Consider the following 14,046-nt stretch of genomic DNA (forward strand, 5'->3'; position numbering starts at 1 on the left):
TTCCTTTAGTTTTTTTCAAGTAGAGAGTGCAAACTGATCTGACTATAGTTTTCAGGCTTATCTACAAGATCAACTCTGACATTTGTTCATAAAGAAACTTAGTAAGAATTTGTGTAAGGAAACAAAATTTGGAGGCTATCTCCAGAAGCAGATGGAGGGAAGAAAACCTGAATTAAATGGAAGTTTTTTTGTTGTTTTTTGCGGTGCTGGGGATTGAACCCAGGGCCTTGTGCTTTGCAGGGAAAGCACTCTACCAACTGAGCTATATCCCCAGCCCTTAAATGGAAGTTTAAAGAATGTTCCAAATTCTTTGCCACTCCAAACTTTCTGTAACTCTACAAATACTCATTACTTCAACTTTATGTACAACCCCAGGTGTACTGTAATGGATACCTTGTCTCCATTACAGATAGTTTCAAATCAGCAAATCAACATTGTCCTCAATGTTGAATCTTGTCAATGTGAGTTACTCCAGTGGAACCTGAGGCATGGATGAATACAAACCTTTGAGGGTAAAAAACTACTCTTATTTTGTAAACAAAGTGGTTAAGAATGAGAGCTGGGGCCAGGACTGACTCAGAAGTAGAGTTCAAACCCAAGCACTGCAAAAAACCACCAAAGTAATTAGAATAAGTCTCATTTGTGATTTGTGTCCACTGTCCTATTCCAGAGGAAGCTAGGCACAATTATACTTATGTCTAGGTTGGAGGTAGCTTTATTAAATTATCAAAAGAAATATGCCAGTAAGAATATACACTATTACTTATTCAATACTTAAAACACAACAGGCATCACTCCAAGTGTTCACATAGTATCATTTCATCCTTGAAATTCTACTTTGAGGTAAGTATATTATCTACACTTCCTTGATGATGAAACAAAGATTCAGCAAAGTACTGTAACTTATAAGTAAGATAAAGTGGCAGAGCTAGTTTTTAAAATCGGAATGTATATTGATTCAATTCCTGTGATGTCAGACCCCAAGTAAAAGGCAATGACTTATCCTGTAGGAATTAAAGAAGTAGGCTGGAGAAACAGAGGTATTCTGTCCATTCATGTATTCACCCTAATTTTCCATTAGAGGTCTATGGAGTATTCAAAGAATATTTCACCTCTGTATCTTCTGTGTTCCAGTTCCAGCTGAACTTGGACAATTCCAAATCGCTCCTTCCTCTTTTTCAGCTTTTCATCATCTTCAGACTGTTCAGGGACAAGGAAAATGGTTGTAATAAGCTAGTTTCCTAATCAAAGTAAATAGAAATTAAATTATAATTCACTGATTATAATTTGCAAGCTAACTTTGTAACCAAGATAAGGATCACACAAACAGAAAAGACAGACAAGAAACTGAATATGCTACTGGTATAGTTTAGAGATATTGAGAGTTGATGGGATCTTTTTGGGGGGGGCGCAGTATTAGTAATTGAACCCAGCAGTGCTTTATCATTGAGTTATATTGAGTTATATCCCCAGTCCCTTTTTATTTTCTATTTTGAAGACAGGGTTTCAATAACTTGTCAAGGCTGGCCTCGATCTTATAATCCTTCTGTCTCAGCCTCCTGAGTCACTGTGATTACAAGCATGTGCCATCACACCTGGCAAGTCTGACTTTTGAGTCATGTTCTGTTTTCCAATCTGGAAATACTACCTCTTCCTCCCACATGCACTCCCACCATGATGTCATTTGGCACATGTATGGATCCTCACTACGATGTTCAGACTTTCGGCATCTAATACTGGGAGCTAAATAAGTTATCCAGCCTCAGTTATTTCATTATAGCAACAAAAAAAAACAGTAATAACAGCATTACTGTACCTAGAATGACTAAAAAAATTAATTTTAGGTAGGGCTTCAATACTCTTAACGAAAGTGGAGAAACGGCAGAAAAATCTATAAAACAAACTTCTCTGCTCAAGAAATTTTGGCAGCTCAAAGATATGGAAAAACTGAGATTTGACTGAATAAATTCTGCATAGGTAATCCAAGTTTCTTGTTGAATACTACCAACAAGTTCCATTTACTTACCAGGGAATGGAAGGGGAAGAGAGTCACAGTGGTGTTTTTGAACTTATAAAGAAAGTCAAGTGTTTGGAAACAACCCCAAAAAGTCACAGAAAAGTTTCTGAACAGTTGAAAGTATTTTGAAAAAAGGTTGAGTCAAAGTGACTGAGTTGGACATGGTTACACCCCCACCACCACAGCACTGGGGCTTGAACCCGGGGAGTGTCTAACACTTAGTTACATCCCCATTCCCAGCCCTTTTATTTTTAAATGCAGAGACAGTCTGTGTTAAATTGCCAGAGGTTGACCTTGAACTTGCAATTTTCTTGCCTTTGCCTCTCAAGCTGCTGGAATTACAGGCATGGCCACCATACCCAGCTACTTATAGCTATTTTAAGACTGAGTTGCTGAGATGGATTCATAGTTTAGTGGTAAAGCACTTGTCCTATACATGCACCAAGTCCTGGATCCAATCACCAACACCACAGAAAAAAAAAAAAAGAGGTAAGAAAAACCTGACCACTGTTTACATCCAACATTGTTCAATATAATAGTCCTGGATATATTCCCATCAGGACCAAAACATTACTATTTTATTTATCCATTTTAAGTTACTTTAACCTTCACCTTCCCCTCCACAGCTAGTTACCAGTAATCAAAAGCTCAGTCTCAGGATTTGTAAATATCACATGGGCTCCCCAGGTGTTCTTCCCGCAGGAGGATTTTCTAAAACTTGGCCATCTATTCAAAGATCCCATCTTCTCAATCTCAAGATCCCTTCTATTCCATACAGACATACTCACCAACCCCACAGAGCATGCTTTAAATGAGCTTTTTTCTATGTGGAAATTATATTCCACAAGGAATTTATATCCCTACAGTCTATAGGCAGGCTGTGTCTTTGGTGTCCCAAAACTACAGAGTCAAAAGCAAAGGTAAGGGCTGGGGTTGTAGCTCAGAGGTAGAGTGCTTGCCTAGCACATGTGAGGCAATGGATTTGATCCTCAGCACCACATTTAAAAAAAAGCTTAAAAAAAAAAAAAAAAAAGGGCAAAGTAATCAAAAAACCTAAAAAAAAAAAAAAAAAAAAAAAAAAAAAATCATATCTCTACTTTACTTTCACCCACCAAGGAATTGTCTTTGTCCCTATGACCACAGCAGCCATCTCTACAGTTAAAAGCAGGGCAGTTATCCAGCATTCTGTGCTCAACTTATTTAATTAATCCAGCTTCGTGAACAGTGCCATTGGGAATACTATCTTAGTCTTTGATTCTTTCAGTTTATTTTCTCCCTTTTGCTGTGCCTTCTTTCTAGTGAATAGGCAGGGAGCCAAGAAAGCTTGAGGGCCATGAAGGAGTGAATAATCCTACAGAGGAGTTATTTAAACAAAGTATATTACTACAATAAACCGTTGCCTACACAGTTTTTCCACCGTTTTTATAACTATCAGTAAATCTATGCTAGGTGCCCATTTACTATAATCTAAAGTACTATAAAACACTAAGCCAGGTTACAAGAAAAAGAGAAGTATTCTTGTCATATAGAAAAATAACAGTAATATTATAGTCACTAACATTTGAGGGCTTCCAATATGCCAGGTACTGTGTGGAGTTCTTTACATGCAGTAATACATTTACTTTGTATACCAATCCTATAAAGTAGGCATTATGATTAAATTCATCTCACAGATATGAAAACTGGGGCTTAGAATGATTAAAAAACTTGCCAAAATCTCACAAATAATGACATTGTCAGGATTGGATCCCAGGAAACTGTACTCAAGAACCTACTCCTAATTTCACCATCTCTTCTGCTATCACACATAAGTATTTCTTTGAAAGAATAGTAACAAAACACAGGAATTGCTTAATTCTCAAAGGAAAAGGATAATCAAGACCCTTACCTAAAAGTAGGTGTGAAGCACTTTAACCATTTCCATATCACTCATATAAATCATCAACACTAGGATCCCATCACCTTCCTACTATACTATTTGCCTCCACTTTATAAACTAAGTAAACATTCACAGAAAAGACTCCACTTAGTAATCTTACTCTAAAGTTTCTTTCCACCTCAATTTGTTTCAAATTTTGGCTAACTGACTCTGTTAAGAAGCATTTCAAATAAACACAAAACCCCACCATATTTTCACTATCAAGGGGGAAAGTTTCTCCTTGCTTTTGTCTATTACCACTAAGATAAAAGTGGATACAAATGGAGATTTCATAATGAGAACCAGTTTGGGGGGAATAAAAAGAGATGCAGGAATAGACCAACATCATGCTGAAGTACCACCATGAGCTTGCTTTCTTCTTCATTCAATTCAGTGCTAGGAGTACTTCGGCAAGTTCAAATCACAGAGGACACACTACTGATGAAACCTGGCCTTTATCTTGGTACAGACCCTAGGTCACTCACTTCATAAAGTTCACCATAAAGTTACATCCATTTGGCAAGTGGGGGAGGCAATCTTTTTCCTTATACTTTATTTTGCTATATCCTGAAATGGAGAATTTGAATTCTAAATTAAATCTCCTGTATTTCCTTTTGAGTTGAAAGATGAGGAAAGAACAAGCATCAGGAAGAGGAGGTGAGGATAAACTTCTCTAGTCACTAAGGCTAGTATCAAGAGATTTCCCCAGGAGCTTCCCTTTTTAATCAGATTTTGGGGGCTTCTCCTAGAGATCCAGGCAGAGCATCTGCTCCAAACTCATCAGGGGTGGGGTGGCTAACACTGCTTTCCCCACCTACAACAAACAGCCTGCCTTTTCCTCCCCAACCCAGCACCCCTCAGGTCGCATCTTACAGCCTCTTTCCTCCTTGCCCTGCAGGGAAAGTGCATAAGAGGCCCAGTAAATCAACACAGTTTTAATGATCTTTCTCACTTGACCCTTCTAGCGTGACGGTGTCACATGGAAACAAACGTACAATAAACTTCACTCCATCTTTAGCTCCTTGCTGACAGGTTTTGATTCATGGGATGGTGAGACCCATCTGAGGGAAATTACCTCGATCAAAACGCATCTCTCTCTGCATTCATCAGGCCAATGCTCCCTGAGGCCATGCTCAAGAGCACAAATGGGGTTATACATCTGCAGACAGTACTGACCTCTCTAACTCAGTGTCATGCATTTGTAAACCTTTCCCTTCTTCATCACTCTCTCAATTCCCTCTTCCAAACCCTCAACTACTAAAAATCTTTTTCTTCCTGTGCATAATCTTGTCCAGGAGGAAAAGTGCTTGAATCCAAAGTGCTTTATTTCCTATCAAGTGCACACTCCTTAAAACATACAACTTGCATCCAAAATTAGAAGAGAAACCTGTCCTCACTGACCAAATGTAGGCTCTAGATGTTCAGATTAATCTATATATTTCACTCCCTGTCCCACCCTCTCCCTCCTCAAGATTTAACACACCAAGCCAACTGACAGATGACAATAATTTCAGCACACGCAACACTCATGGCACCCAGTAGCTCCCTTGTTTGCTTTTCTTTTCTAAAGTCTCACTTATAAAACGAGGAATAATTGGGCAAAAAAGGAGAGAACACCCATAAGAATAGAAGGCATGATCTATATTTAATAAAACCAAATACTCCCATGAAATGCTATTACTGTATTTATTTATTTGAGTAGTGGGGAGGGCTCTAGGGATCTAACCCAGGGACATTCTACCACTGAGCTACATTCCTAGTCTTATTTATTTATTTGTTTGTTTGTTTTTTGGTACTGGCGATTTAAAGGGGCACTTTACCACTGAGCAACATCCACGCCCCCACCCCTTTTTTAACTTTTAATTTTGAAACAGGGTCTTGCTAAGTTGCTGAGGCTGGCCTTGAACTTACAATGCTGCTGCCTTGGTCTCCTAAGTAGTTGGGATTATAGGTGTTCACCATTGTATCTGGCTCCTTTTTACTTTTTCACTAAGTTGCCGAAAGAGGCCTTGAATTTGTGATTCTCCTGCTTCAGTCACCAGAGTGGCTGGGATTACAAGCATGCACCACTGCACCTGGCTACCATCTTCTCTTTCTATGACCCTGAAAATCTAGGCTACCAAGTTTTACTATTTCATCAACTCTAAGGATTAATGACTACAAAAAAAGATATCCTAACACATCTGAAAGGACTGAGTAGGAATCTAGCCTCTATATAGACCCAATCTCAGGTACTCCGAAGACCTCATGCTGACTTATGTGGCATCAATTATTTATAATTTTTTAGATACTGGGGATTGAACCCAGGGGGGCTCTTTACCACTGAGCTACATCCTCAGTTCCTTTTGTTTCTTGAGTCAGGGTCTTGTTAAATTGCTGAGGTTAGCCTCCAACATACAATTCTCTTACTTTAGTCTCCTGAGTCATTGGGATTATAGGCACATTACCATGCCTGGCTGTGGCTTCGATTTAAATCAACATTTTCAATAGTGCTACAACCATAAAATTAATTAATTCATTAGTCATTCAAATTGTCAACTGAATGTCTACTTTGGGTCAGGGACTGTTTTCAGCCATGGAATATACAGATGAAGAAGATAAAGATCCTCAGTCTCATGAGGCTTAGATATTCACCACTAAGTTACTATAAAAATGTGTATGTTGTTCCTTGTATTACTGAATTGAGGACCTGTGGGAAATTTTTCTTTCTAATCCCTAGATCCAAAGTATTCATGCTTTTCATCAGCAACCTGTTAGTTTTTACCTTGTGAACTCCTGTGAATCACTATGGACAGTGCACTATGCTTCCCTCTTTCTACTGGCTGACTTTAAAATTTGGAGCCAAATGTGTGGTTTGTCTCTGTGAAAGTGATTTGAAAATTTTTCTATTATAAAAGAAAGGCCAGATAGCCAGACGTAGTGGCACACTCCATAATCCCAGCAACTTGGGACAACTTAAGGTTGAGACAGGAGGATCACAAGTTCAAAGCCAGCCTTAGCAACTTACCAAGGCCCTAAGTAACTTAGTGAAAGCCTGTCTCAAAACAAAAAATGGTGTAGGTCAGTGGTTAAATGCCCCTGGGTTAAATACCTGGTTAAAAAAAAAAAGGGAAAGAAAGAAAAAGAGAGGCCAGAAGTATTGACATGAAAGAAACATAAGATCTAGAGAGAAAAAAATCAAATATCAGAACCAGAGGTAGGAGCTTAGAAAGCAAGCATGCAGTTAGTTACAAGGTTGTTGCTGGTCCCTTCAGAATTTACTCCTCATTAAATATAAGGGAGTTTATTTTAAAATACCTCAATGCTCTGAGAAGGAAAAAGAGATGAAAAGAAAATACCAGGTTAAAACCAGAAATTTTAGATTAAGGACTCTTGACAATGGTTTCCATGGCACATGTGCTGTAGCCAGGAATTAAGTCTCAAACGGAAGATCAGCTGCAACAATTGGCAGTTAAATACCATAGATGTTTTTTCTCTCTCCTTTCTTCTTCTTCTTCTTTTTCTGCAATACTGGGTATAGAACCCAAAGCCTCACACATGCCAGGCAAGCACTACACCCATGAGCTACATTCCCAGCCCCCATCCCATAGATGTTTTCTAAAGTAATTGCCTCTTTTTTTCTAGCAGAATACCAATATTAATAACTCTACCCAAAATGGAGTTATAACTTCATTAGTTTCCAAACTCAACTTGTGTCTTTAAGATTCAAATTCAAGAGGACATTTTTCAAAACTTAAAAATTTTATCCTGACTATAATAAAGAACAGTGCTCCTAGTCTGTGTGCTAGGGCTATTTGCTCTGCCAAAAGGAGTACAATTTGATGTAATTAGCACCCCATCGCTGTGTGTTCAAAGCATTCACTTTTTTCAATCTTATTACCACTGCCACTCTGGATCATAAAAAGAAACTAGGAGAAACATAACAATGACCTAAAGTGTAACCCAGGCATATTTAGGACATTTGAACTCAGTAATTTCCAAGAACACAAAAGAAAGTATCCAATAGACTCAAATTAGAAATATCTTCATATTCTCTGAGGATACCAAAAGAATTAACCAAGCTAAGCACTGTTACTGGTTGGTGTAACAAACTCATCCACCATCTTGTAGTAATGGAAGAAAGACTTACAGTGATCCAAGATGGTCATATTTTGAAAAAAAAAAAAAAAAAAAAAAAAAAACACAAAAACAAAACAAAACAAAAAAAAAACAGAACAAAACAAAAAAAACTGTCCACTTTGGTAAATGAATTACCACACTAAGATGTTAACAGTTCTCAAACCAATCTGATTTTCCAAGGGAATGGAAGGGAATGTAGTGAGGCAAAAAAGGGAGCTTTATGGTCACTTTTCTGAATTTCACTGCCACATGACTGATGGCAGGATGAAAAGCAGAGCCTGGGGGCTTGCAAGGGATGATAGATTAATGACAACATGGCCTTGACTTCCCAGATGTAAAGGTTATGAAACACTCCAGGGTGAACTTTCAATTTCATACTCACAGGGTGAATGACAACAACTGATGGTTTTTCTCTCAGAAACACTTCAATACTTAAACACACAGCTGTCACCTCCCTACCCCAATTTCTGAAATCCATCTGAACTTTTTTAAATTCTTTTTTTAAAGTAATGTTTTTGTATTTTTTATACTTTTATTTGTTTATGTTTATGTGGTGCTGAGATCGAAACCAGTGCCTCACACAAGTAAGGCAAGCACTCTACCACTGAGCTACAGCCCCAGCCCAAACTTTTTTTATTCTTGAGACACTCTGCCAGTCAGACCACAGAACAAGAGGTAGACCCACCCAAAACAATGCATACAGCCTATGCAGAATAAAAGATGAAGAACTAATTAGTAGAGTATGCCACCTCAGCAAGTAACATGGTAAAGAGATACTTGAACACTCTACATACATTCACCGAACACCTCTTCAATATAATCATCTTGACAACTCAGCAATCTCCAACTATGAAATCAGAACCAAATTTGTAGGACTAGTAGGGGGTTAGAAACTTTAAACCTACACCAGAATTAGAACCACTAAGAACTGTATCTCCCCCCTATCTTCACAGATTCTGAAGCCCAAAATCACAGTCTGCTCAGAACCCAAACACTCTTTTGCCTCACTAGCTCCTATCTTTTTTCTTTCATCCAAATCAAGTTCTTTCCCCAGCTCCCCCCCCCCCCCCCCCCCCCGCTTCTATTCAGCCCCAGAGGAGGTCGTCTCGGTCTTGCTCTAGCTGATTGTAGGACAAAGCAAAGCAGGTGGAGGAAATGAAGGTTTCACACTTGAGACCCCCGGAAACCAAGTTTCTATTAAAAGTCTCCACCTCCCTCCCTTAAAAGCCAGGAAACTGCTGCTTTTAAGGATAAGCGATGCACAGCTTGGCAGAAATGTCAATAAGTCAGTAGAGGGAAGCTAAAACTTTAGAAGGGAGATTAATGCTGTCTTCAAAACATAAAGAGAACGAAGAGGCAAAAAAAGACAGTTACCTGAGCATTCAGAAATTTAGAATGAGTACTGGGAAAACAGGCTTTTTGCCTGGAGTATTTAAAAATGCAGATTCCAAGGGTTGGGATGCAGGGGTAAGGCTTTTGCATAACATCCTGGGTTCAAACCCCCCACAGCAGGCAGATTCATGACTTCACCCCAACCATAAATCAGAATCTCAAAAGAGCAGGCCTACAGAGGTATATTTTTAAAAGGGTTCCCCTGGTGATCCTCCTGTGCAGCCACATTTGGGAACAATTGCAAACGGCCTTGACAAAGTATAAACATGCTCACAAATATATATATTTGGCAGTAGTGGGATGAACCTAGGAGTGCTCTACCACTGATCTACAATCCCCGCTCCATTTTATTTTTATATTCAGAAATGGTCTTGCTAAACTGTCAAACTGGCCTCCAACTTGCAATCCTCCTGCCTCAGCCTCCCCTATTACACCACCACCAGGTATACACTAAACCCATCTGGCTTAGACCAAAAACTTTAAAATTTCTCTACTAATAAAATAAGGTGGCCATCCAGCTCCAATTTCCCTCCACAAACACCAGTGGTCTTCCAAAAATTTATGATTCCTACAAATAGGACATCTCAGCTGTAGGGATATCAAGGTAAAAAGCGAGCTGTGAAGGAATCACACAGGGCTAAGGGTAGTGCCATCTTATGCCTTCTTAGAATTCAAATAGAGAAGGAAAGAGAATTTTTCACCAGGACAGTTCAATACAAGAAAAATGTAAAAAAGAAAAGAAAAGAAAAATGTGCCAAAGGATGCCGCCCAGGCATTGGGAAGCCAGCCTAGGCAACATAGTCAGACCTCATTTCTTACAAAAACATGCCAAAACAAAATGAGGGCACACTTCAGGTGCACAGGAGCAAAAGACAGGCAAGTAGGTCCAAGTATGAAAAGGATTTTGTTTTTTTCCCTATAGAACCAATACAAATAAAGAGGAGGAATATCAATAAGTGGGGGAAGACTTCTTCTAAGGCTCACATATTCTGCTTATTCATTTAGAGCACTAAAGAGGTCTATCTTATATGGCCTCTCATTGTAAAACTGTTCATTTCCAAATGCTCCTTTTCTTCAACCATCACATACCTAAGCAGGGGCAGGGTACTAAGAATTCTATAACTGCCTCTCCTTTAAACCCTCATAAACTCTCCACCAATAAATACTTTCTAAAAGTTCAGACCAAGCATAAACATAATCTCCTTCTCAATAGTATATGCATTGCTAGGGATTTAAAGATTCAATAACTGATCTTTAATAAAGTGGCAGGTCAGAATAGTAGCTTAACCTGTACTTAGTACTTATTTCATTTTGAAAAGATTTTGGTCTAAAATTTTTATTTTTATTTGATATCCTTTTGACCTGGGAAGGTAGAGAGTTTTATATCTAAGTTATGTGTATCTTAGTTTCTTGAATCTTATTTAACTGTTAAATACAATGTCCTGTTAATGAGGCTCAGTTGTCTATAGAACTGTGGTTTCTTAAGGCAACTCCTATTATCATATACACACTGCTCATAGGACTTGAGTTTCTTTAAAGCTTCTCCTAGGGTGCAGATTATTTGTGTGCCCCTTTTGTTTAGTGATGGCCTAACTTTTCATAATGAAGAAACAGCACTGACTTTAGCCCAATATATATTTTTTACTTTTTCATAGGTTTTATGTATATGTTTGAATTTTTTAAAACATTGTGCTTTGTCCAGTTTTTGTGAAAATGTTCTGCTAGGATGAAATAATACATTTTCTGTAAAAGTATCCATTTTATGTCAAGTAGCTTATATTTGCTCATTTTTTTTTTGTATGTAAAATCAGAAATTGAGCATACTTACTTCCTTTGGAAGGAAGGTATGGTTAAGTTTGAAGGAACTTAAACACTGTAACTTACTGTTCCAGATGTATAGGTGCAGAAGCGCTCTTTGTCAAGCTTCTTGATCCACTTATATCAGAGGAGGATTTTTCAGAGAGATAAAGTTCTTTGTTATGTCAGTATTCTTTGTGGAAATGCATGGTACCATTTTTGCTTGCTCTCTTTTCTTAAGAAAACTTCTTTATTTTAAACTTCCTTTAAAAAAGAAGCTTCCAGTGTGCTGGCGTTATAGCCCATCATGTAGAGAGCTTGCCTCCCGTGCTGGACACCAGGGTTCGAGACCCCAGCGGCACTGTTAAATTACAAACAAACAAATGAGACCGAAAAAAAGAAGCTTCCATTGGCTAATAGAATCTTTTTTTTTAAAATGAAGAGTTGAGAGGGTATGAGAAGAGGTAAGAGCTAATAAACACAGTTAATTTAGGCTCTGAAAAAGTATACTATTCCAAACATGTTTGCTATGCCTATTAAGGCCTTTAAAAATGGGTTTGTGTGTTAATTACTTGTTTTTCTAATGTATACTGAATATTTTACACTAATATTGTACTGTTTTATATTAATACTGCATGTTTTTTATGTGAATTGAATAAAGAATATCATAAGCACTGGAAAAAAAAAGTAAAAAAAGATCCAATATTTCACATTAACTCCAAATGTAGAATACTCTGCAAATACATTTCTACTCTTCTCCTAAGCACCTGCTCTGGGAATTAAAAAGTAAGATTTTGTATTGATTTTTTTAATTGTGAGAAAATAGTAAAGGAAAAGGGAAGGGAAGAAAAGTTAATACCTTCTAGATTTTAATATGGAATCTCAGAGTACATAAAAACAGAGCCTTTAGTAGTACCATCATCCCTTAGGCATGAAGAGCAATTTTACTATTTTGATGATACGTAACAAAGGGAACTATCATGTAATTATTAAATTTTATTTTAACTGAGCCTGTATGTATAAAATATTACCCCTCCTTATCAATACCAGCTCAAAGAACAGCATTACTCAGGTTTTAGCCTCTTAGGTATTAAAATATATCTTAAATATTATTAAACTTCTATAGTTCTCACTGAGGTACCTTTGAACATCAAAATATCCTATCCCCCATCAAAAAAATTCTAGTAACATATACACCAACAAAACGAAACAAAACAAAAACAAAAATAACAACAACAAAAACCCTACAGAAACCAAAAAACCCCTCATACCACCTCCAGCTAGGAAATATCTGGGAATGGACAGATATTACACTTACAAAAGCCAGGCCAGTCACTGATGACCCTAATGTTACACCTGCACCTAGATAAACAACCAGACATAATGTGATTTAAAAAATAATTTACCTTATGTACTAAGAATGGCATTTTCCGCCGGGTGCAGTGGGCCACGCAGGAGAATGAGGCAGGAGGATTGTGAGTTCAGAGCCAGCCTCAGCAATGTCGAGGCACTAAGCAGCTCAATGAGACCCTGCTCTAAACAAAATACAAAATAGGGCTGGGGATGTGGATCAGTGGTCAAGTGCCCCTGAGTTTAATCCCTGGTAACCCCCGACCTGCCAAATAAAAGAAGAGCATTTTCTTTTTAAAACTGTCACTCAGGGAATGATCCTATTCTGAGAAGCTGACTGGCAAAACCAACTAAAGGTATTTAAAAATAAAAAAGACAACAGAACCCAGCACTCCCCACTTTTTCCAAGCCATGTTTATTGTTGGGGCAAAGGAGGCCAAAGAGAGGCATAAAACTTGTTGTCAATGTTGATGTTTTTTTTTATCAAAGTCATCAGTTCTGACATGCCAGAAGGATGCCAACATCAGCAGGAGTGTTGGGTTTTTTTGTTTGTTTGTTTTTGGGTACAGGGATTGGACCCAGGGGTGCTCAACCACTGAGCCACATCTCCAGTCCTTTTTCATATTTTATGCAAAGATAGGGTCTCACTAAGTTGCTTGGGGGACTCACTAAGTTGCTGAGGCTGACTCTGAACTTGTGATCTTCCTACCTCACCCTCCCAAGTCGCTGGAATTACAGGCACATGCCACCAGCAGGAGTGAGGTATTGAGCAGGGGAAAAGTATTTTTTTCTTACTACAAATTTTCTAACTTATGACTCTTTGGGTTCAAACTCAGTGAAAGAAATCAGAGTAGAAAATAATATCAAAAGGTACAAGATCTTAGTGGTCTCAACCTTTACTGAAATTTAACCCTTTATGAATAATTTCCAAAATATCCAGTGTGGTAAACAAGGCAAAATACCACCATGAAGGTTGACCTAGCATCAGAATTTTTACCTTGCTTCTCTAAATTTTAAAAACTTTTCCTCTTTGAGTGTTCAATTTATATCCCTAACATTTCTTGTCCATCCTCCCACCCCCACCTCAATAACATGACTAGGTGAAGGGTGCGTCTGATGATTTGGACATAGAAAGAAAATAGGAGGAGAAGCTAAGCAAAGAAAAACTCAATTTCTATTTCTCCAGATAAAATTAGGATGTTTTTAAGAGCCCTGGGCACAAGAGAGAAAAATCACATTCTGCTCCTTTGCTCTTCCAAATTCCTATAGCCAAGTGGTTCAACAGCAGTTGAATGGCACACATAATGACATCATTGATTGGAACCATAATAGAAGAGTGAGTGGAAGGGGGCAGTGGGAAGGGAGGGAGGTGAAGATGTATTTGTGCTACATACAAAAGACAAGTTCTGTTCCTCAGCAAGGACAAATGAACAACCAGATGACAGGATAATCT

At 38.1% G+C, this 14,046-nt stretch overlaps 2 protein-coding genes across 3 annotated transcripts in view; one reads left to right on the forward strand and one right to left on the reverse strand.

Moving 5' to 3' along the window:
- The window catches only part of Gdf11 (growth differentiation factor 11), a 34,210-nt gene that overhangs the window by 16,300 nt on the left and 3,864 nt on the right, over positions 1-14,046 (forward strand). The gene's annotated exons all lie outside the window — the stretch shown is intronic.
- Positions 1-14,046, reverse strand: part of Sarnp (SAP domain containing ribonucleoprotein) — a 51,589-nt gene that overhangs the window by 8,153 nt on the left and 29,390 nt on the right. For both annotated transcript variants that reach the window (XR_007108467.1, XM_047550970.1), the window contains exon 10: positions 1,113-1,200. Coding sequence is in view for 1 of the 2 variants with exons in the window: in XM_047550970.1 (XP_047406926.1) it covers positions 1,113-1,200 (88 nt within the window). In the remaining variant the exon portion in view is untranslated. The remainder of the gene's footprint in view (positions 1-1,112; positions 1,201-14,046) is intronic.

The sequence above is a fragment of the Sciurus carolinensis genome, chromosome 4 (assembly GCF_902686445.1).
Source record: "Sciurus carolinensis chromosome 4, mSciCar1.2, whole genome shotgun sequence".
NCBI lineage: Eukaryota > Metazoa > Chordata > Mammalia > Rodentia > Sciuridae > Sciurus > Sciurus carolinensis.